This window comes from Aphanomyces invadans (genome assembly GCF_000520115.1).
Source record: "Aphanomyces invadans strain NJM9701 unplaced genomic scaffold supercont1.7, whole genome shotgun sequence".
In the NCBI taxonomy this organism is placed as follows: domain Eukaryota; phylum Oomycota; class Saprolegniomycetes; order Saprolegniales; family Verrucalvaceae; genus Aphanomyces; species Aphanomyces invadans.
The window spans coordinates 1,787,159-1,808,160 of record NW_008580152.1 but is presented as its reverse complement, the minus strand read 5'-3'; the positions used below and the strand labels follow the sequence as shown (position 1 = coordinate 1,808,160).

Below are 21,002 nucleotides of genomic sequence, written 5' to 3'. Positions count from 1 at the left end.
AACGAACCAACTTCGGATCACGATGCGATACCCCCTCTCGTTTGAATGACCGTCATGTTCGATTGATACGACAGGCTTGAGCCGAAAACAAGTGTAGATGATTCTCCTCACCAGACTGCACCTTCAACAGCCACACTGAGTCGATCCATGGCCGGATGAAAGAGCTGAAGCAGAACACAGATCCGAGAGCAGTCGACATTCCAGCAACGCACCATCCAGTGCAGCGGTTGCTGCTGCGACTGACGTCGATACTTTGCTCACCGAAACTTGAGGCAAACTTCGAGATGGACGCACCAAGGTGGATTGTTCGACAGCGGCCATGCCCTTGACTTTTACCAGAAAATTTGCTTCGATGCAAAAATGACCCCGAATTGCGCCTCGAAATGGCGTGAATCACTGGCTTGACCATCGGTGAATGGACCTACCGGTCAGCGCACGCGCGCGAATCCAGGCTATCCAGAATGGAATTTAGTTCATTACAAGCGAAAACACGAGGGTGGCAACAATTTGCCACAACTTCTTGCCGTGGGGACCGCTGTGTCGTACGCGATCCTCCATCCGAAGATCTACCAGCGCGCCACAACAACTCGTGGCTGCCACGTCGACTGCAAGTTGGTACAAATTACACCAAAAATACGAGAAGAATGCGAGCAACACCACGTCGGCTTGGGCAGATTGGTGAGGTTTCCCGCCCTTCTTAAGAACACCAGGTCCGTGTAATGAGAGTGTGGTGAATGCGATCCACATGACTTGGCCCTGATATAGCACACCAAAGAGAAACCGCGTCATTTGCCTCTGTGACCCAAAGGCATTCCGAGTTTTCAGAGCTCACAGCGATGGCCAGTCCTGACAAGAGGGCACACCTTTCCCGTCGTGTGCATTCGAGAGGATGATGCACCCTGGGTCATATATGCGCGTCGTTTCGACTTGGTGGTGCCACGTAAAGTTGTACATGCTGATGGTGACGCGACCGAAGAGCTACACGACGCGCCATTCAACCACGAGGGCATGCGAAATGAACACAAACACCACCATGACCTCTCCTCCTTGCAAGGCATGGCTCCGGTCCACCAATACGTGCGCCTCCGGCATGAACTAGATCCGAATCGTCGATGACACCGCAGCATACTTGGACGAGTCGGGCAATTTGGTTCAATTCGTGGACGGGACGAAGACTCCTCGAACGGAATGCAGGTGAAAGCTCGTTGCCTAGTCGGCCACGGCGTGCGGAGAACATCAAACTAACCTGCCCTTATCACCTTACCCCGCAGTATATGCAGGGCGGGACTTTAACTGAGACGACTTCATCTTTGTACTAGCCAGCGTCAGTGACATATTGAAGTATTTGATGCATCCGCTGGACAGCATCATGCGGTGCGACCATAGCCGCAGGACTACCAACCGCTGCTCCCCTACAGCGCAGCGACGACCTGGCAACGCTTTGGGGCGACCCTGGCCGATGTTGTTTATCAAAACGGTGTTTGGACTACTCCTGACATTATTGGGACATTGCATCTCATATAAACACAAGTCCAGCTGGTCAGACGATTTTCCACTTTCCATGCAAATCTTTTGAGTAGACATGATGTCCTCGGCACGATTCGAAGGCGCTAGCAATACAGCACGTAGTAAACTGCAGGAGTGAGCGCGAACGAAGCGGTCGCTGCAGACAGCACGAGATGCGGCGATGCACTTCGTCGCGGTACCATCGACCCAGCCAAGAGCGACAATACCCACAAACTGACAACACTTGCAGCGACCGTTGCATTGTCTCCATGGTCTGAAAGGTGCGCCAACGACTTGACCAAGTACGGCGACGTGAAAGCTGCGGCAATTTGACAGTACTCAAAAGTGGTGGCGATCATGTTGCGCACGTCGCGCGAGAGAATCTTGGGACAGTTCACCACTGGCCTGGCATAGATGGGTCCAAGTGGAGCCAGCACACCTTGCACTACGTCAATGTCGGTGGCGCTGCACACCACCTTCTCACCCACGCATGTCCTCAGCCCTCGTCAGATCACATTGAAACCTACCTCGATCACTCCATCGCGGCGAACATGGACGTGTTTCGCTCCGGCATCGCGCTACACAATTTTTGACCACCGCTGGCACAACTCACTCAAGATGACAAAGCTTACGTACAGCCATGAACTCAGCTACTGATGAGCTCAGATTTGCTGGGCACTTAAACTAGCCAAAGATGAAAGAAATCGCTGCTTTGATTCGTCGTCGGCAAGTTTCTTACCTCAATCATAACGTTGGGGGCCTCAAACAGTTTCGGGAAGAGTGCCCAAGTAGTACCTGCACGAGCGCTTGGATTTCCGGCAGTGCTTGCCGACCCATTGATGGCTGTTGCGCGATACATGCTACTTGGAGAGTGCTCGTAGTCTTGGTCCATCCTTGACGGGCGATGGGCGGTGCTCCTCCATCGAATTTTCTGTAGGATAGGTAGTACAGAGACAGCTTGTTTCGTGGCCGTCATGCGTTGTGGTGCGCATTGCATCACCAAGAACGCGGCTGCGCAGAAGCCGCGAGGCAATTGACCTCGTCGCATTTCGCTTTTGTGTCAAGTAGCATACATTTTGTGAATTTTAAATATTCAGTGTTCCAAAGAGTATACTTTAAAGACTTGACCACGCAAAATATAATGTGTGTGTTAACATGCGACACGCTGATTTTCAAAGTACGAGTTCAAGATGCAGCTAAAAAAGAGTGTTAAATGCTAAGCTCCCAAACGCCCTTGTGCTGCAGGCTCAATTCCCATCGGTTCTGCGTCTTTTGGCTAGTTACAATATAATACTAGAAACTTCCATCAATCATACACGATTCTTCTTAAGTTCAGCCACTGTTGAGTTATTTGCCGTCGCTGGTCATGTTATACGACTTGAGAGAAGATCCCGATTCAACTCGAAATACCTACTATGTAGTATATTTTTTAGGGTGATTGGAGGTATTACCTACTCACAGTGGTGTAAATCGGTTTAGCAACGTAACAAATAGGTTTAACGCAATGCTTACAAATAAAACCTTGAATCCAAAGGATTCCACGTTCTATTGTTAAACGTTGAATTAAACCTGTTCATAGTCGTCCGATGTTGCGAACGAAACTCGACCTCACGAATTGATCTTATTGGTTAAAATGAAACATTCAGAGTAACTGGATTGGTGGAATTTACCCTCGATACAAGAACTCGAGTGTTTTAACAAGTGTACCAATCACGTGCCGATACACGGTCGAGAGTGACTTTCACATCAGCAGCGACAGCGCAAACACGCGATGGGCAACAGCGACTCCAAGAGCAAGTTCCGCGAGTCCGTGTATAAGCTGAGCAATGAAGAGGTCGCTAGTCGACACCTTGAGTTCTGGGATAAGCTATGGAAGATCCCCACGACGGCTGAAGAGATCTTCACGCTGATCCAGCCTGACGATATACGCATGTTGCGACAAAACCAGCAAGGCAACCTCAGCACGATGCTAACCCAAGCCATTTCACAACTCCACCAAATCGTCGAAACACCTCTACCAAAGTACTATCCCCAGGCTGTCAACTGCATCCGTGTCCTGACGCGCGTCATGCCGTTCATCCTCGAGGTTTCGTCCATCTATCGGTCGCCACGATGTCTTAGCCGTCGTTTCAGGACCGATCCGATGAGTTCGTCCAGCAGCTTCTTTGGGGTCCCCCACCCACCGTCTATGCCGCTGAAGCATCGTCAGAAGTCGACGTCCCCACCTCACAGCTCAGCTTGGCACAGAAACTTGTCGACGCGATGCTTGGCCTCCTGTTCCTTCCCGACTTCACTGTGTGCCCTCCTTTACTTGATAATTCGTTTCACCTCATCATCGTGCGGTGGTAGGTGTCTGCGGGAGCCTACAAAGCCTTCCGCGAACAGCTCTCGACCGCACCGTCGTCGTCGGCGAATGTAGTGTACCCGCCATTGTTGTGGTACAATGGCGTGGGGTATCCCGACGCGTCGGCCGTCGCATCCGTCCAGTTTGACAAGAACCGCAAAGAAGTGCTCAAGCTTCTACTTACTTGCTTTTCCAGCATTTTATACCACACCGCCGGTACGTGCCGTGCTTTGTTGGAGTTGATGCTGAACAAATGTAGACTCGTGCGACGCGTACGTGGACCCTTTTCTTGCATACGCGACGCGAAAAGAGTCACGGCATGCCCCGACACTGTTCTATTCCCTCGTGAACGTTACGCTCTTGTACGACCCCGTCGGGTGGGGCGTTCCGTATGCTGGTTCGATCGTTGCCGACGAACGCGAGACTCTCGTTGACGTTTCTATTCAAGTACGTCACAATATCAAGATTCGCATTGCGTGACAGAGTGACCTAATTTTGTGGTGTAGGTGCTGCTCGTCCTGCTGGACTTCGGCGCACCCGCAAGAAACGTCGCGCCTGAAGGTGACTCGTTTGCCGCTTTTGACTCCAATAATCAATACCGCGCGCTCTTGTCCTCGATCCAGCGCGAGTATGGATGGATGCTGGATTTTCCAGATTTGGCTAAATCGTCGCGAAAATGCTAGGGAGGACTTTGAGCTGCTCTTCAATGGACTGGCCAAGTTGCTGAACAATTACCACCAGGCCATGAACACGCTGCTACCCAACTCGATCAAGCAAATCAAATGCCATCAGGTAAGGCGTCGACGCTCGTGGTGTTGGCATGAATTTACCCATTCAAGAATGAATGCCCTGGGGTGTTGAATGCTTGGTGACTGTGTAGGAATTGCTCGTGCTCTTGTGGAAGTTGCTCGATGAAAACAAGGCGTTTCTTCAGTTCACATTGAAACGCGCCGACATGAACCGAATCGTCGTCCCGTTGCTTTTTCTCATGTACGAAGGACGCAAGGAGCCGTCCAAGGTATGTTTGGCCCGCGCGTTCTATCAGCCCCTTGCCTGGTCTACCGCTTTCTCATTTCACTCGCGTCCAGGTCGGGATGATTCACATTTGCACGTTCATCTTGCTTCTCCTGAGTGGCGAGCGCGACTTTGCTGTCAACTTGAACAAACCGTTCGACTTGAAGCTGCCGCTGGACCTGCCACCTTTCAACGGCAACCACGCGGACCTGTTAATTGTATGTCTGCATAAAGTGATTGTGAACGGCTACGAGAAGCTCAACTCGGTCTACAACTGCTTTCTCACCATCGTGAGCAACATCTCGCCGTATATCAAGAAGCTCAACATGGTGTCGAGCGTGCGGCTCTTGCGTCTGTTCAAGTTGTTTTCGCAGCCTCGTTATTTGTTCGACAACGATGCGAACCACCATCTCGTCTTCTTCTTGCTCGATACATTCAACAACTTGATCCAGTACCAGTACGAAGGTTCGTGCACCCCGCTTCCACACGAGCTCATTAACACCGAGTGTGCTTGCGCATGCAGGCAACGAGCAACTCGTGTACGCGATGGTTCAAAACAAAGACTTGTTCCTGAAATTGAGCGTGCTGTCAATGCCGATTTCCTCGACGGCCGTGTCGGTCACCCCCAAAGCAATCCCGTCCAAGGACAGCGTTGATGATGTCGACGTTGTGCCGTCCGTGGCGGCTCTTACTGCGCTGACGGATGCCCCGATTGACCAAGACGAAGCGCCGCCCGCCCCCGTTCAAGCTAAGTTCACCCCAACGGAAGAATGGCTCCAGGGATGGAAGAAGAAACTCCCGATCAACACGTCGTTGCGGCTGTTGCAGTATCTTGTTCCTCAAGTGAGATGACTTTTATTCATTTGTCGACTAGGCGGATATGTGTGGATAGCTCATGTATTCGTAGCTTGAACAGGCTTGCGAGCAGGCGTCCAGCGGGAGCTTGGACGAAGCTGCGATGCTCGGGTTCCTCCGTGGCACGACGATGGTACGCCATGAACAATTGCGCGAGAAAGATAATGATCAAGATGATTTATGGAGCATGTTCAGGTCGGGCTGCTGCCAGTTCCCCATGCGATTGTCATTCGAAAGTACCAGACGAACCAGTTCACCAACCTGTGGTTTACTACGTTCACGTGGGGCGTCATCTTCCTTCGCAACCAAGGTAGCAGCGTTGATGTGTGGTTTTTCGTTGACCGAGATCGGTGGCTAGTGTTTCCGCTCTTCGACGGCGCGTCCATAACGCTTTTCACGATCAACGTGCTCTAACGACGTGATAGTTTGCCCACCTACAGCACATCCGCCATGTGAAAAGACTGGGACATCATGTTTGTATATTTTGGACATGGTATTTAAACGAATCGTTGGACTCGAATGCAAAGCTTGCCGGGCGGCAGTTCATCAGTGCAGTACTCCCAGTGAAGGGGTGTCTCCTCAACGAAATTCAGAGCAGATCTTGGTTTTTGCAACATCACGTGAACAGAGCACACCTCGGCTACCTTAACCCACGAGGTAGACAGACCTAACACACCCGGTCGCGGTGTCACCCTACTTGGTTTGATCAACTATCGACGTCGTGAATTCATCAGTGCAGTACTCCCATAGAAGGGGTGTCTCCTCAAAGCAATTCAGAGCAGATCTTGGTTTTTGCAACATCACATGAATTTGCGCACGCAATTGACTCGACGCGTTGCCAACACACAACAGGCTCGGTTGGCACTACCACACGCAACAACCTGTAGTCCATCAGTGCCGTACTCCCAGTGAAGGGGTGTCTCCTCAATCGAATTCAGAGCAGATCTTGGTTTTAGCAACATCACGTGGACATGGACCCCTCGTCGCAAAATCAAAACTGCGTTTTACATGAACCAGTGAAAACCAACAAGGTACTTAAATAGAAAGGAGTACTTTAGTGAATGGCTCAAATCCTGTGACCAGTAGACAAACTAAGTGTGTTGAACCCCTTTGTAGCTCGCGAGCAGGACGTTTAGCTAGCCCATAGCATCGAAGGCGCCAGACAAGCGTCGCTGCGCACTGGTGGCATTCCCTGTCCGAGCAATCACCCGTAGCACGGACGATTCTGTGGCTCTGGCAGCAATTTGGACTCTCTCCTAACAAATCATGGCAACCGATATCGCACTTAGCATATGTATCGTGTGTACTTAATCGGTGTTTGCGCGCCACTCGGAATTTAAATTGATCGCGCGGGACGAAAATGGAGCAGCTTGATCCGCGCGTGCAGCGCGTGATGGCGCAGCAACGACAGTTGAATCGACAAACCGACATGTACGACTGGGATGCAAGAAGAATAGACGTTGTTGAAGACGACGACATGATGTCAAGTCAAATGATCCGAGACACAGTCCACGAACTGGACGATGACACCCTCTTCGACTCGATAAAGCGCATGTATCGCTGCGAAGAGCTTATGGACCTCCTGGACTTGGTCAAAGGAACGTTCCGTGGTTCAACTCGAGGTCTCGAGATCACCAACGACCCAGTGCGATTGGAAAAGCGCCGACGGACACTTGTCCTCGAGTTGTTCAAGATCATGATGGACAGTCATGTAAATCAGCGGAAAGGGGATTCCATCTTTTGCTCACAGTTAGTGGATATCCTGCGTCGAGAAATTGACTTTCTGGACATGGCGAGTCTCCCGCTGCTCATTGAACACATCCTATTCTCCGTCGAACAAGCATACCGCAACCAAGAAGAGACTGCGACGTGCGTTCCCATTCCCATTCCCACCGTCGAACTCCTCCCTCACTTGCTTGGTCGTATGATGTATTTTGCCAACGTCCCTCTCGCTTCCTCCGTCGTGTCGACGTGGGACTTTAGTGATGGGGATCCTTGGACAGGTAGCAAATCTTACTCAATGCCCAGGGCTATCACAGTAAAAGCAAAAACAACTCTCATTCTCTTTGTATCCCTGTAGGAGCCTTTTATGTGAATAAAGCACTGGGTCGGCTTATCACCGCTCGATGGCCCCAGCGCCTCGTATGCCAGGTATGTCCCAAGCTCATCAGTCGACCATGCATAATCCTTTCATGACCACTCATCTACTTTCCACACGTAGCTCGTGGGTGTGTTTTCCGACGTTGGGTTGACTCTGGACCAACACCAGCGACTGTGTGAAAAGTTCTTGGCCCAAATCGACGTCGAAATGACGCCAGCGGACCAAGATTCACAGCCGGACTTTTCAATTTTGCCAGGACTATTGCACCACTTGCAACTATTTGTCCAACACAAGTCTGCAACGCTCAAGCGTGACGTGCTGCAGTGCTGGATAAAGTTTATGCTGCAGCTGTCTAAGGACGCATCTCGTGTCGAGAGTCACCGCCGCCTCAACCAATTTGCTATTCTGCAGTATGGAGCCAAAGAACTTCGGTCGTTGCAAGCAACGATGTTGTACCATTTGGACAAGCTTGTGCTCCAAGATGACTCGTTGGGGTCGTTGCTTTTAGAGTTGCTGCATCCCACGCACGAATCGTCGTGGACGTCGGTGCACATTGCCGTCCTCCTCTTGCTTCACGTTCACACCAAATTCGCGCTCACCATCGACAAAATATGTATCCAGGCATTCACCACAATGCTTGACCCAGGTTTGTCGACAGATCTTTCATTTGGTGGCTTTGGTTGTCGTTGTGTAGAGGCAATAGACCTTTGACGGCGTTAAGTCTTGGTGCCTTCGTTAAGAGTGGATGTTGCTGGGCCTGGCTGCTCGACAAATTTCTCAAAGTTGGCTTGTTGTGCTTGACTGACATGCAGAAAAAGATATAGAGCTTGAAGCCACTTGGCTATGAAGCGAAATTCCTATTCACTAAACTCACTCTGTCGTAGAAGCAGTATTGGCAATGTTTTTGGATGTGATTGCGTCGTCATCTCAAGGGCAAATGGAATCACTGGTTACGAGTACCATTGCTGTTGGGTATGTCTGTCTCACCCACAGTACCTCATCTCAATATTCTGCCCTGAAACTACGATCGGCATCTCATTCTGTTGCAACATCAACAACGGATCTCGGCATTCAAGTCATTCGTCACACATTTCATCAACACGCATTCGTGCGGATGTCTGTCCTGGACATGTTGACCACGGCCTTGCTGCAAATGTCAACGAACTGGGCCGCGTTTGCCGTCACCACCGAACGTAGCTGTACCAACAGCTTGGCACTTGCCCCCGTGAAACTTCTCGGGATCCTAGTCGAAAGCTGCATGCTTGATTTTGATGCGACGCTGCTCGAACGTGTGCGTGATTTGATTGAGCACATTCCGTCCTTTCCAGAAGCGGTGGCAACACCACTCCTGACTGCGCTCGGGCCACTCTTGCGCCATAAAGTCCACCTTCGCAATGCACTTATCTTGACGATGCGAAAAGCAATGTTCAAACGCGATGCGCCATCTCGAACGATCGCGATTGTTGGACTTTGCGCTGTCTTGGAGTGTGCCATGCATGCCAACAACGCACGCCCGATCTACCTCACGCAGCATCCCAATTCCAAAAGCAACCACCACGCCAGCCAGGTCCCGATCAGTCAATCTCAGTCGGTCGTCGACATGGACAACTTGGACGTTGAGCAAGGCAATGTTGTGAGTGTGTTTCGCCAGTTCTCATCGCTTTTTCGCAAGGCGCTGACGTGTCAACGACCTGTTCGCGAAACGCTCTACGTGCACATGAAGCGCATGGTCAAGCAGTGTCCAGGACTGTGCGGTATTGTGATGGACCTCCTCGTGCCCCATCTGCAACCGTGCATCGAACCCAACGAAGCGCTAAGTCCACCGCTGTACTTGAAAGAAGACGATTCGATTCCCCTCTTGTTGGATGCGATCTTGGCATGCGATAGCAACTTTGCCGTGTCTGTGATGGAACGAATGAAGCACGTCGAAATGGAAGACTTTGAACTAGACAAAACGAGCATTGCTGTCGAAGGATCACCCACCCACGCTCGCGCTAAGGATGTTGTGACACTTTGTGAGGTCGCGCTCAACCACATTTGGGTACGTGCCGAAGAGAGATGAGCTTTTCGTGTTTGGGTGTTTGATATGCAGATAATCGCATGATACTCGGAATTGAATGATGTAGCTGTTGTTTGTGACAATTTTGTTTTATGACCCTCACAATATGGACATGCTTTAGGAACTTGAGACTGATAGCCCAGTGCTGAGCTTGGAGCAACGAATGCATGGGTTAAAGCTGATTGAAGTACGCCACAAAGTCACACTGTTGATTAAAGCACACCAAGCTGCGCAACAACCCAGTGGCTCTTTGAAGCGGTCGAAAGGTGATAAAACCAGCGGCGACAGGACGGGGAAACCCACCGCATTGTCCAACCGTACAATTGGCGACGGTTCGATTTATTGTGTTCACCATCGATCGCTCTTGATTGTGCTGCAGTCGATGGTACGCCAAGTGGATTCGAACTTGAACGATCCAATGGTCCAACAATGCATCCTCGAACTCACCCATCGATTCATGCGACAATGGCTGGACCAAAAGTCGCTCACGTGGCTCCAAGCAAAGAAATCCAGCACGATGTTTCGCCTTTCGCCGCGGATGCAACTAGAGTTTCTCACGGAGTTGGTGGCGTTGCTCTGGAAAGCGTCCGAGGAAATACTGGCAGGACACGCGGTCGCGCAACCCCCGACGTCTGTGTCGTTGACAGCTGCCAAGAAGAAGAGGCAGGCCACCAACAGCTCTGCGAAAGCCCAGGTCGCGGAATCCCTTCAATCTGTCGCGTACGTTGTCATTGGAATGATCTTTGACGCGACGGCACCACAAATTGACGTGCTTCTTCGAGCCATGCTGATCGACGGGGACAGAGTTGCCAACCAAGCTACTGCCGAATCGCTTGGCCTCGAGCTTCAAAAGAAAGTGTTTGGCCTCATTCGCAACGACCAAACTGTCGAAGCACATCTCTTGTTTCGTTTGCTAACCACACATGTGTTCCCGACATACTCAGTCGAAATGACTGAGCGCGCACGGAAATGGATGGAGGCTGTGTGCTCGTCTCAGTCGATGGTGTCGTATTTGCCCCTTGTCATGCTCTTTGTCCAGAGTTTGCTCAAGTTGCCGGCGAATTGGCTGCGCTTTGCATGCGCAATTAGGCGATTCCTCTGTGCGGAGGATGGGGGCGACAACCCCGACGACCTTCAAGGCCAGCCAAACGCCGAGCCCACTTTGGCATGCATGACGGTGAAAACCGTGGGACCAATCACGCATCTTCTCCTTGAATCATTGGAACACGCAATGGAGAAGGTGGGATTGAAGCTCAAAAGCCGCCGGCAAACTCAAGGCACCGCACAAGTTGTACGTTTCTCTTGTGGAAGGCAAGGCAACCCGACGTGTTGTGTAGATGGACGAAGCTGTTGAAACAACCTTATACAACCAACTGACATTGGTTGCAGAATGCTGCGCCCCCCTCATGTCGACGTCGTTCCCAAACCACACAATAACGTCGCGCGTGATTCGCACCATGGTGAGACTATACAAAGTCAGCACGGCCATTGTGCAGCGCCAACTGCGGTCGAAATACGACAAGATGCACGTGTACAGTCGAGCATTTTTGGATGCAACAAGCCGTCACTTAACGCCATTGGTACGCTTCTATCAATCGAAATTTTGCTTTGATAGGTGGCTTTTTTAATGTGTGTGTGTGTGTGGTAAATACATCGTGTAGGTGCTGCAATTCATCGCGTGCAATCATGAAGAAAACAAGCGCAAGGCTGCTGTGACGCCCCGATCGTCCAAGAAACCAAAAAAGCTCCACCCTGATGCCAAGCTCATTCCAGACCTCATCTACCAAGTCGAACAGTACGACGTGGTCATAATCAAGTTGTCTAAACTGTGCAAGGTCAGTTAGTACCAGGTACATCCATTGTGGCGCGACAGTCACCTCCTTTGCGTAGAATGTCAACTTTACTCGATGGTGTGTGCGTCGTCAAGCGCGTGATTTCAAGCTCAACCCGGACAAAGTGTCTCGAATTATATTGCCTGCTCTTGACCACGATCAGCAAAACGACGGGGGATCGGAGAACGAAGCAGGTGGCGCTCCGTTTCATCTGGGCGGCCGGCGGACAACTTCACAAGCAGAGGGGGTCTATCATGATGACGTTCCAGACCAAAAAACTGGCGACGACGAAGTTGTGGAAGACACGGAAGACGAAGATGCTTCAAAGGACATTGAAAACTTGTATTCTGGCGAAGACAACGACACCAATGACGACGACGACGACGACGATGTGCCAGCGACTGCTCGACAAGAAGACAACGCCGATGACGGAGAGGACGAGGAGATGACGTCGCGCCACGTCAAGCGTCGAAGGCAAGTCGTGATGGACGATTAATATACACTCTAGTTATTGGTACAGGTACAGAGGGCGACAACGGAGCAACGGCACAACTAGGCCGTCGTGGCGAGCTGGTCCTGCCACACATTAAGGTTGCGGTCGAGCTGGTCGAGGCAATTCTTCAAGTCGACTTTCGGCACACGACTGAGGGTCTGGAACACGGGCTTGACAATCCCCAAGATGAACCCCGCTTGCATCTTGGCCTGGGGAATCGGGTTCTGACGGTCGCAGCCAAAGCTGATCGGCAACGTCAATGCACGCTCCTGGTCACCTTGCGCGTAAAATTCAGTCATGATGCGCGCTGTCCACGTTTCGTAAATCGCCCACGGCTTGGCCGCGTTGGACACGTCCGCAGCGTGAAGGGCCACCTGCATCAGACCCAGTGAGGATAATTGCGCTGGGACAACGGGCAAAGTTGCCACGGTATGCCAAAGAAGACAGCGAACCTGCAACAGGAGCTTCTGGTCGTCGGGGCTGCTCAAGTCAATGCGTTCGTCGTCAACACTGGGAGAGCATGTCAGCCTTTTACTGGTACGGGATATTTAGATACCTTTGCAAGATGCCATCGAGCCGGCCCATGTAGATGGAGTGGTACTTGTTGTCGGTGGCGAGCACCATGTCGATGATCAAGTTGCGAACCTAATGAACCCGAATGAGCGACCACGGCCGGTCGATCGGGGATGCACCTCGATTTCTTCGACGTCACTGAGGGTGGCCAAGATGTCGCATTCTGCGCTGTGCAGCAGCTCAAACGCGACGGCGCAGTGCATGTTTTCCAACGGAGACCGGTACGCGTATCGGATGGCGAGTTGGTCGTTTGTGTTGATGTGAAAATTGTTGGAGTAGCCCGTGTGGCCCTGACCATAGCTTGTGAATTGATGGGAGACGTTAGGGGAAATGATCTATATGGACACGGACCACGTCATGGCAGGCCGCCGCCACCAGAGTCGCAAGGCGGCCTCGCTTCGAAATGATCGTCCCCAACCCGCCAAGGGTCAAAAAGTGATGTACGCTCTGCATGACGTCCGCGGCGTGCTCGGCTACACCAACGAACTTGCGTCAGCCCATGAGCAACGTCGCCGATCGAGACGGTACGTGGGGCGATACCTTACCATTATGGTACGGATTCGCCAGGTACTTGCCCTGGATGCTACAGCAAAACGCTGTTGTTGGTCTCACGACCAAAGCCAGCAACCACACGATTCGCGACAACCCGTCGACAACATACCCTTGAAAAAACGCTCGCAACGTCGTTGTGGGAATGGAAAAGTGACTGCACATGTTCTCCGCGTCGAAACAAGCACACCCCACGATCAACAGAATGTCGTCCATGTGCATCTTTGACAGCTACACCACTCCGTGCCATGAGCACTCAGCGTACGTGCCGATCAATTTGGTGGTCGCCATGACTCCATCCACCGCCGTTGACATGGGGGTTGCGGCCATGGAGTACCCGGTCCAACTCTGACGGATGGTGGCATACCTCCAACACGTTAAACGTCCATGTCGAAATCTTTGCCAACTCCTTCTTCGCCATGGCTTCCATGTCGACGCCAATCAACATGTTCAATGCACTTGCTCGGCCGCCCAGCACTCGAAGTTTCGCGTCGGGGCTGTCAAGCGGTACTGCTCCTGGTATTTCCGCATCGCCCGCCGACTCGACCGCCGTGCTGTCGTCATTCGACACGTTGACGTTCGCGATTCATAAGAAGCACGTACAAGGCGGGATCGGAGGACGTAGATCGCGCCCGTGGGCTGCTTTTGAACGCCTTGATGCAGCGCTGGACGAGACTCGCGCGTCGCAAGGCCACGCGGAAGTTGCCATGCGAATCCTCGTTCTATTCGATCCATATGAGTGGATTTTGGGACGGACGGTGGCATCCTGCCTTGCTCGAGTAGTTTTGGTTGATGAAGCCTTGGACTTTATCGTCAAACACATTGCGATTCGACGAGAACGTGCGGTGGAGGGATCGTTCCGCCTAGAATTCCGGCCGTCGTGGGCTTCAACGGCAAGATCGATCGTGGGCGTACCTCACGCGCGTACACAGGTGTGTCAGGGTCGACGAGCTCATCAAGTGCATGGAGAAGGACCTCGACGTCGTGCAGTGCAATGATCGTTTCTTTCCGGTCGTGGTCGACGCACTGCTGGTGGAGTTTGCGCAAGAGTGTGACGGCACCGACAATCGGGGACTCGGCATCGTCCTCGTCGGTCGATTTGCCATTGTGCACGTCCAGCGGTGGCATGTTCGTCGCCGCGTGGGTGCCACGAAGGATCCGAGCCGCTTGCTTGAGCGCCTCCCGCTGCTTCGCAAGCGGCATCGCGTCGTCCGAACGTTCACTGGCCGACAACGTGGTGAAACTCCCATAAGGGCTCTTGGGGGAAATTCGAATGTTTTTTTATTGCATATACACACACGACCGCGACGGGAGGTGCCGCCTGTCGAAGTGACGACGACGGGTGGTGGCGTGCACGGCAACGAAAGAGAGATCGACCTCGTCGTCGGCGGGGTGTGTGTGTGGCTGTGATGCATCCGCCCGATGGTACGTGTCGAACCGGCGACACGCGTGAGGGACGGCGACGACAGCACTCCGGCATGATGAACATCCATCGGAATTCACCGTGTGGCGATGGTTGATATCATGCATGGATGAGCCACGTGGCACGCGATCGCTGGCGACCAGGGGCGGTTCCGACGACGCACCGAGCGGGCGCATGAGTTGATGCCGCGCCGGATCGGTGTCGCGTTCTACGTTCTACATGCACGAACGTGAAGACAGTGAACTTTTCCGGGTGATGCTGCGGAGGGGGATTTGGACGAAGGAGCGGAGAGCAGCACACAAGAGGCGCCACAGAAGTTTACCTTCGCGAGAACGAGCGCTTGTTTCTGCGCTGCTAGGCGGGGAACCCCGTTGCAACGCCACGTCTCTTTTGCAAACACAATACTCTTACGTTAATGACAGACACCCATATTTTTCTCGATGCACACTATGCAGCCGCTCCTTGTCGAGGTTGCGCCTTGAGGACTTCGACGAGGGTCGATCGAATCGTGTCTTTGTCGACCGAATCGGCGCGCATGAGTCGCTCCGCGAGCTGCGCCGCCAGCGCATCCAGCTTGTCCTTTTCAAAGTCCTCGATATTCGGTGTCATTGCCGACGTCTTCGTTCCTCCATTCGGTGGGCTCACGTCCCTCGTCGCCTCTCGTCGGGGGCCACTCGACGATTGCGAGACCTCGGATCCATAAGCAGACGACGGTCGTCGATGGCCGTGAGAGCTCGGTAACCGAGTGCGGGTGGGCCCTTGTGGTGTCGGCGGTAGCGGGCGATCGTAAACGGAGGGGCGCGCGAACGACTCGGAAACGAGAGAGTGCGGTTGCTTTGCCTGTCTTGGAGTGGACAATTGGTTTTGTCTCGACGAGTTTCCAAGCTGCGATGGATGGGGCTGTGGCGTCAGGAGCTTGGCTCGCCTCCGGCTGCTCGATGTGGCGTGCCATGTGTTGTCATCCTCTGCCGAGGTTGAGCCTGGTGTCTTGCTCGATGCAATTGGTGTGGCATTCGCTGTAGCCACATGATGAGTCGCAACAGGTTGTGGGGGAACGGCAGGTACGACTGGAACAATGTGGGGTTGGTCATTTGCAGGAGATGGTGGGGGGGCTTGTGGCGCTTGGTCCGCCGCTTGGACGTCGTTGTCCATGCCCACAACAGACGACTCAAACTCGTCTTCCGTGAGCACTTGCATGGGTGCATACCCGTGGTTGTTGTCGCCATCGTTGTAAAAATTCGAGTCATCGTCTTCATCGATGGACAGGTCACTCACGTCCGACATGCGGCTACTGCTAGCGTGGCTTGCTCCTCCATGTTGCGATGAACGGACGGCAATCAACGAGTTGAATGTCCACTCGTCCCGCCCGATCGCCGACGCCGTGCGGCGCATGCTGGAGTTGCCGGCGAGAATGATGGACGACGGCCGGTCGAGGCTATGAAAGGTAATGTCGTCCGGGTTGAAATGCTCAATTCCAAAGCTTTCGCCGAGTTTGTGGTTGCCGCGCGTCTGCCGCATGCGCTTCAGGGCTGCCGTATCCGTACGTTGTGCCTAACCAACATGAATACCCGACCATGGAATCTGTGAGAGATCTTACAGACGGCCCAGACGCCCTCACGCGGGAGGACGTCCGCGGGACAAAATGATCGGGGAACTTGGATGTGCCAGGCATCAATTCCTCTTGGACTTCCACGGAAGCGTCGGCGATATCAGAAACGAGCGCGCTGTTGGCGGCATCGCATGACAGGGATACGGATGGCCGGAACGGGTTAGCCATGAGTGCCGTTCGGTGGCTAAGGAACCAGTCGGACGATTGAAATCGGCCTTGCTTCTTGGAAGGCGTCGACGCCTGGGACTGACCGCGGTCAGTCTTGAATGCACGCGGCTCGTAGTCCCAGAATTCGTCGGCGGTGGCACTTGCATCAACCGATCGGTCCTTCAATGAACCTATGATCGAGTTGTGAATTCGCCACTGGACATTGCCCATCGATTGTGCCAGCCAAGGGCGACATCGCAGATATTGCGCAGAGCAATCGTCGGCGAATCTCGCACGGACATCGCGATTGATCAAAGGAGTTGTCATTGTTCCACCAACCTGGATTTGACGAAGTGCACTCGGCACACACGCGCAACTTGTTAAGCCCGACGTCGGGCAAGTCGACGACGAGGTCGGCGCTGCATTTTTTACACACGACGTGACCGCACTTGCGGCAATGGTGGCGCTGGGAAAACGAGAGTACAGTCGTGCGACATACGTGGCAGAGGAGACCACGGGACTTTTTCGCCTTGGATTGGGTGCTGGACAGCAAGAACGAAGTTGGGTCGAGTGTCTTGACGCGAAAAAAGTGCTGCAATCGACCGACTTCCATCACGCGGCGCTTCATGATGGAGCTCATAACCCACGCAGGGACGCTGCCCTTCATATCGACCTGTAGAACGTGGACTACTTCGAGGCAATTGGGCCTGGACGACTCGATAAATACGTAACCTGGTGGCAGGAACGACGGGTGAGGTATCTCAAACAGCGTGGAGGAGTAAAAGAAGAAGTTATACCGGATCGGTAGATGGAGCCGCGAACAAGACCGTGCGATTTGTCCATGGGAGGGCAAACTTGGCCCCAGTTGACCGAGTGCATCGAGTTGACCCATCCTCGGCGTCCCGTCCGTCGATCGACAAACTCGTCCTGGCATTCCAAGAAACAAAAATCCCGCGGCTTAATGAATATGGTCGGCGATTCGACGGCTGCCCACTTGACGCCAATGTAATGGAGCGGTGTAGTCTCGGAGGGGAGGACGAGGTTTGTCAGGGTGGCGCAGTCGAGGTAGTCTGGGGCGAACGTTTTCGCGTGTTCACGGTACTTGGCTGTCGTTTCCGTTCGAAATACGCGCGCAACATCGTCGAGGGATGCCTGGAGTTGCGTCACAGCGCAAAAGTACGCCACGGTCGATGAATCGCCCGACTGTTTCCCACTGAACACTTGGACGTGGGGCGACGACGCGATCGGGATCCAAGTAACCGGTCCTCCTGTGGGTCTCGCGTAATAAATGACTTTCGTGCACGATTTGCGTGCGACCGAGTTGAAGAAGTCAGCTTCGTTGGCTGTGAGGTTGGGTGTGGCAAAGTAGTCGTCTGGGAGAGGGAACTTCGGTACACTTGACGACATGCTGCTGCTCGTCGTAGCGCTCATGTGTCCTTTGGCGCTGATTCCGCTGAAGCTCGGATGGGTTATGTTCATCATATCCAGCACCAGGCTGCACAGATAGGACGTGCCCTTCTCGCGCCCAACTGCGAAGTGCGGGGTACGTAGAATCAGTTCCAAAGCTCAATTTTGTCTCAATTGAGTCCACACCGGCTTGTTTCGTCTCAGAACCGACGCAATTGAGGCCGTGACCAGATCAAAACCGGTTATTTTGAATCCAAATACCCGACTTCAGGGTGATTTTCCGCCGGACACGCCGTGGTCGCGCAGCCAGAGTGGACGGTGATGGCCCACGAGCGCGATGGCCGCCGTGTGCTCGCTTGCGGGAAAGCGGCGTCCGTGCGATGTGTTGTGCCGTTGATGTGACTCCATAACTTATCGGCGGCCTTGACGACAGACAGGCGATGGTCGTTCTCGAGAAATGGCTGGTAATGAATAGTCGCCCGTCGTCGTTAGACTCGAGTCGTTCGGGTTTCAGTGGTAGCTCGGCCACGCCCATGGATCGTGGCAACAATGCACGGTCGTGGCGCTGAGGGGGGCGGCTGCACGCATTGGTGGTATCTCTGCCGTGGGGGCTCTGATCGGGGACGTCCCATGGTTGCATGATGGGACACTCCCATCGATGGATCGAGTGAAACCATCGATCTAGATACTGCTTGGGGTGGTCGCGGATGTTTACCTACCTGGGGTCGCGGTCTCGTCCACTTTTCGCGGTTGCCCTTGACGCAATCCACGCCTGCCCCCCAGTGGGCTGCAGCAAGTTACGGGAGCCAACTGAGCGCTACGAAACTAGTGCTTCGTTCGACGTTGGCGGTGTGTGAATCCATGCAGACATTCAACCACCTCGTCGAATACCTGACCTGGTCAAGATCCAACTTGCGTCTGGGTCGAAGGAGACAGACACAAATTCGAGTCCGGCACGAAAGTTGGACACGAAGACAGGGAGGATGCTAGGACCAGACGTCTCCGTGCGAGGCGCATGGGCAACGGTGGTGGCGGCGTGATTTGAAGGGGCGGTAAAGGCCAAACACTTCCTTTCGTTCGCCATGTGTGCGAGCAATGTACCCAATTCCCAGTTCCGCGACTAACATGGCAGCGAACAATCGCGACCACCACCTGCATTGTGCAATGTCGACTGTGGCACTTGCCGCACGGCCTGGAGCTCTTCGTAACCTGGGCGGCGTATCATGATATGAATTTCGAACGGGCCGTGCCCTGTCCATGCCAGTAACATGGTTCTGCTTTCAAGGGACGCACCTCAAGTGCTTGACGCCTCCAAGAAGAGAACGTCGCCAGCAGCGCTTGGGTTGATTGATGCCGCGACCCGCCCGACCACATGGCAGCCCCATCCAGACAGGCCGCCACCGGCTATTCCCGCCCACTCGACCCCCTCGAATCCGTGCATTGCCGACACGTGCTCAGGTTGCCATGACCTGTCGTCGTCTGCTGCTGCCATTCGTTTGCACATGGGCGAGAAAGATCACGTGGTGTCTAGATATCGGCGCTGACGGTGTCCCTGAGTTGGAGGGGCGCCGTGTATCGATGTAACGGTGTCGGTTACACTCGTACTTTCGTGTGAAACCGTCGTCGTGACTTGGTTCAGCGGATGTCGCAGCCAAGATGTTACATGTTTGAATGGTGTTACAACGTCCCAGCTATCAGCAGTTTCGCAGACTTGCCCATTTGGATGAGTCATTTTTGCCTTTGTGCTGTGTGCTTGAGATGGCGCGACGTGCCGCGATCCCAACGACGTGGCGAAGAGAATGACCAACAATGCAGCTCAAACGGTTAAGATAACGGTTGCACGTCATGGCTTGGTAACATGCCAACACCAGTATATGATCATGGAGGTCGAGCGATTCATGCGTTTAGATGGCGACATGAGAGAACATGTGCTCGTGGGCAAAAAAGGACACCGCACAGCAACCCAAGCGTATTGAAAAGGGATAGCGTTACCGTATTACACTGTACCTACAGTACTTATGTCGTTCTAGGGGGTAAACTTTATGGGTTCCTGTATGAACTAATACTCTAAAACACGATACGAGGAAAATATTTCACAGGTATTCCTACACATACTCTAATCATTTATAAAACCTCTAGGGAGCGTATATTGTATGAATTTATAGAGATAATGCGATTTTCAGAGGTAAATTGCGCGCGAAAACAAGAAGCGAGCTCTTTCACCACGGCACGTCACAACCATTCGAGATGGACACCCCAACAGTTCCAGGGGCTGGAACGAAGCCACGAGGCCGGCCACGACTCAAGCCGGGCCCCACCAAGCAGCCGAAGAAGTTTCGGAACGACCTCACGTCGTACGAGATGAAATGGGCTGCGATACAGTCCTTTGATGAGGTTGGTATGGCGGAAAAACTCTCCCGGTACTACCAGCATCACACTGGCTGCCGGCTTGACTCAACAAGAAAGAAGGTGTATCAATGGACTCAAAACCGTGTTCACATTAGGGCTAACGTTAAAGCAACTAATCCAAAGACTTCCAGCCACTGTTCCCGCTCTGTTGGTATGGCCACGTCGTTGCCTATGGCAACTGAGGAGTACCTGGCTCAATGGGTCCAGTCCATGCGAACTGATGGTCTCCCTGTGATACCCCGGATGATCCAAGTAATGGCCCTGGAGATGGCCATTGATGCCGGGCTTGACTAATCCACCATCTCAGCCAGCTGGTCGTGGTTTCAAGGCTTCAAGAAGCCGACACCATCGATCCACAGGACGACATGGACATGAATTATGATGAGGAATAAATTGTTTTCTGTTACTGTTTTCTTTTCTACTACTCTGGTCCGATATGATTGTCACATTTGACTTTGGATTGGCGGAATTTTTCTAATAATACGAGTTTCGTCGATGTAATTGGTCCATCAAAAAGCGCAAGATCTCCTCTTTCATTGGATGCCATTTGCGTCGTTCAAATGGTTTTGCATCAAAAATTATGACCCGCCAAAGTTGGCGGGTGTCAGTGATAAGTGAGAGTATGACCCGCTAGTGATTCATTCTTGCATTTACTGCCGCTCAACGACTACAAGAGCATAC

At 52.9% G+C, this 21,002-nt stretch overlaps 5 protein-coding genes across 6 annotated transcripts; 2 read left to right on the top strand and 3 right to left on the bottom strand.

The window, feature by feature from the left end:
- Window positions 1–1,455: 1,455 nt before the first annotated feature.
- Window positions 1,456–2,559, bottom strand: H310_04704 (hypothetical protein). The gene is made up of 4 exons (XM_008869161.1): window positions 2,246–2,559; window positions 2,143–2,190; window positions 2,034–2,084; window positions 1,456–1,982 (listed from the first exon to the last, which is right to left on the bottom strand). Exons 1-4 carry the CDS (start codon window positions 2,552–2,554, stop codon window positions 1,611–1,613), a joined length of 780 nt encoding a protein of 259 aa, XP_008867383.1. The 5' UTR covers window positions 2,555–2,559; the 3' UTR covers window positions 1,456–1,610.
- Window positions 2,560–3,256: 697 nt separating this feature from the next.
- Window positions 3,257–6,331, top strand: H310_04703 (hypothetical protein). The gene is made up of 12 exons (XM_008869160.1): window positions 3,257–3,592; window positions 3,640–3,801; window positions 3,856–4,066; window positions 4,110–4,297; window positions 4,357–4,478; window positions 4,534–4,642; window positions 4,731–4,868; window positions 4,939–5,329; window positions 5,388–5,707; window positions 5,772–5,852; window positions 5,915–6,029; window positions 6,078–6,331. Exons 1-12 carry the CDS (start codon window positions 3,278–3,280, stop codon window positions 6,131–6,133), a joined length of 2,208 nt encoding a protein of 735 aa, XP_008867382.1. The 5' UTR covers window positions 3,257–3,277; the 3' UTR covers window positions 6,134–6,331.
- A 735-nt stretch (window positions 6,332–7,066) lies between these two features.
- On the top strand, window positions 7,067–12,226 carry H310_04702 (hypothetical protein). Its single transcript, XM_008869159.1, has 8 exons — window positions 7,067–7,722; window positions 7,800–7,870; window positions 7,941–8,466; window positions 8,705–9,861; window positions 10,001–11,170; window positions 11,217–11,459; window positions 11,541–11,714; window positions 11,770–12,226. The coding sequence occupies exons 1-8, from the start codon at window positions 7,080–7,082 to the stop codon at window positions 12,205–12,207; spliced, it is 4,422 nt and encodes a 1,473-aa protein (XP_008867381.1). The 5' UTR covers window positions 7,067–7,079; the 3' UTR covers window positions 12,208–12,226.
- H310_04701 lies at window positions 12,193–15,145 on the bottom strand. Of its 2 annotated transcripts, XM_008869158.1 has the most exons (12): window positions 15,072–15,145; window positions 14,242–14,964; window positions 14,097–14,189; window positions 13,930–14,048; window positions 13,694–13,880; window positions 13,439–13,557; window positions 13,323–13,360; window positions 13,129–13,250; window positions 12,897–13,067; window positions 12,761–12,849; window positions 12,657–12,714; window positions 12,193–12,578 (listed from the first exon to the last, which is right to left on the bottom strand). In XM_008869158.1, the coding sequence occupies exons 2-12, from the start codon at window positions 14,527–14,529 to the stop codon at window positions 12,264–12,266; spliced, it is 1,599 nt and encodes a 532-aa protein (XP_008867380.1). In that variant the 5' UTR covers window positions 14,530–14,964; window positions 15,072–15,145; the 3' UTR covers window positions 12,193–12,263. The 2 variants fall into 2 exon arrangements, with proteins under 2 accessions (XP_008867380.1, XP_008867379.1); XM_008869157.1 differs by having other exon boundaries at window positions 14,242–15,145.
- Window positions 15,134–18,030, bottom strand: H310_04700 (hypothetical protein). Its single transcript, XM_008869156.1, has 4 exons — window positions 17,303–18,030; window positions 16,845–17,237; window positions 16,347–16,696; window positions 15,134–16,300 (listed from the first exon to the last, which is right to left on the bottom strand). The coding sequence occupies exons 1-4, from the start codon at window positions 17,985–17,987 to the stop codon at window positions 15,197–15,199; spliced, it is 2,532 nt and encodes an 843-aa protein (XP_008867378.1). The 5' UTR covers window positions 17,988–18,030; the 3' UTR covers window positions 15,134–15,196.
- Window positions 18,031–21,002: the final 2,972 nt, after the last annotated feature.

What these genes read in the sequence shown, in the direction of transcription:
- H310_04704 (XM_008869161.1), bottom strand. Translation starts at nt 2,554, where the DNA reads ATGCGACGAGGTCAATTGCCTCGCGGCTTCTGCGCAGCCGCGTTCTTG. An exon ending in CAGTAGCTGAGTTCATGGCT is followed by an intron (nt 2,085 to 2,142) that starts GTACGTAAGCTT and finishes AAAATTGTGTAG; the next exon opens with CGCGATGCCGGAGCGAAACA. An exon ending in GCCGCGATGGAGTGATCGAG is followed by an intron (nt 1,983 to 2,033) that starts GTAGGTTTCAAT and finishes GTGGGTGAGAAG; the next exon opens with GTGGTGTGCAGCGCCACCGA.
- H310_04703 (XM_008869160.1), top strand. Translation starts at nt 3,278, where the DNA reads ATGGGCAACAGCGACTCCAAGAGCAAGTTCCGCGAGTCCGTGTATAAG. An exon ending in AGCAAATCAAATGCCATCAG is followed by an intron (nt 4,643 to 4,730) that starts GTAAGGCGTCGA and finishes GTGACTGTGTAG; the next exon opens with GAATTGCTCGTGCTCTTGTG. An exon ending in GACGCAAGGAGCCGTCCAAG is followed by an intron (nt 4,869 to 4,938) that starts GTATGTTTGGCC and finishes ACTCGCGTCCAG; the next exon opens with GTCGGGATGATTCACATTTG.
- H310_04702 (XM_008869159.1), top strand. Translation starts at nt 7,080, where the DNA reads ATGGAGCAGCTTGATCCGCGCGTGCAGCGCGTGATGGCGCAGCAACGA. An exon ending in CCCAGCGCCTCGTATGCCAG is followed by an intron (nt 7,871 to 7,940) that starts GTATGTCCCAAG and finishes TTCCACACGTAG; the next exon opens with CTCGTGGGTGTGTTTTCCGA. An exon ending in GCCGTCACTTAACGCCATTG is followed by an intron (nt 11,460 to 11,540) that starts GTACGCTTCTAT and finishes TACATCGTGTAG; the next exon opens with GTGCTGCAATTCATCGCGTG.
- H310_04701 (XM_008869157.1), bottom strand. Translation starts at nt 14,529, where the DNA reads ATGCCGCTTGCGAAGCAGCGGGAGGCGCTCAAGCAAGCGGCTCGGATC. An exon ending in ACGTCCTCCGATCCCGCCTT is followed by an intron (nt 13,881 to 13,929) that starts GTACGTGCTTCT and finishes GAATGACGACAG; the next exon opens with CACGGCGGTCGAGTCGGCGG. An exon ending in GGACGTTTAACGTGTTGGAG is followed by an intron (nt 13,558 to 13,693) that starts GTATGCCACCAT and finishes GGAGTGGTGTAG; the next exon opens with CTGTCAAAGATGCACATGGA.
- H310_04700 (XM_008869156.1), bottom strand. Translation starts at nt 17,987, where the DNA reads ATGATGAACATAACCCATCCGAGCTTCAGCGGAATCAGCGCCAAAGGA. An exon ending in CGGCTCCATCTACCGATCCG is followed by an intron (nt 17,238 to 17,302) that starts GTATAACTTCTT and finishes TCCTGCCACCAG; the next exon opens with GTTACGTATTTATCGAGTCG. An exon ending in TGAGGGCGTCTGGGCCGTCT is followed by an intron (nt 16,301 to 16,346) that starts GTAAGATCTCTC and finishes CATGTTGGTTAG; the next exon opens with GCACAACGTACGGATACGGC.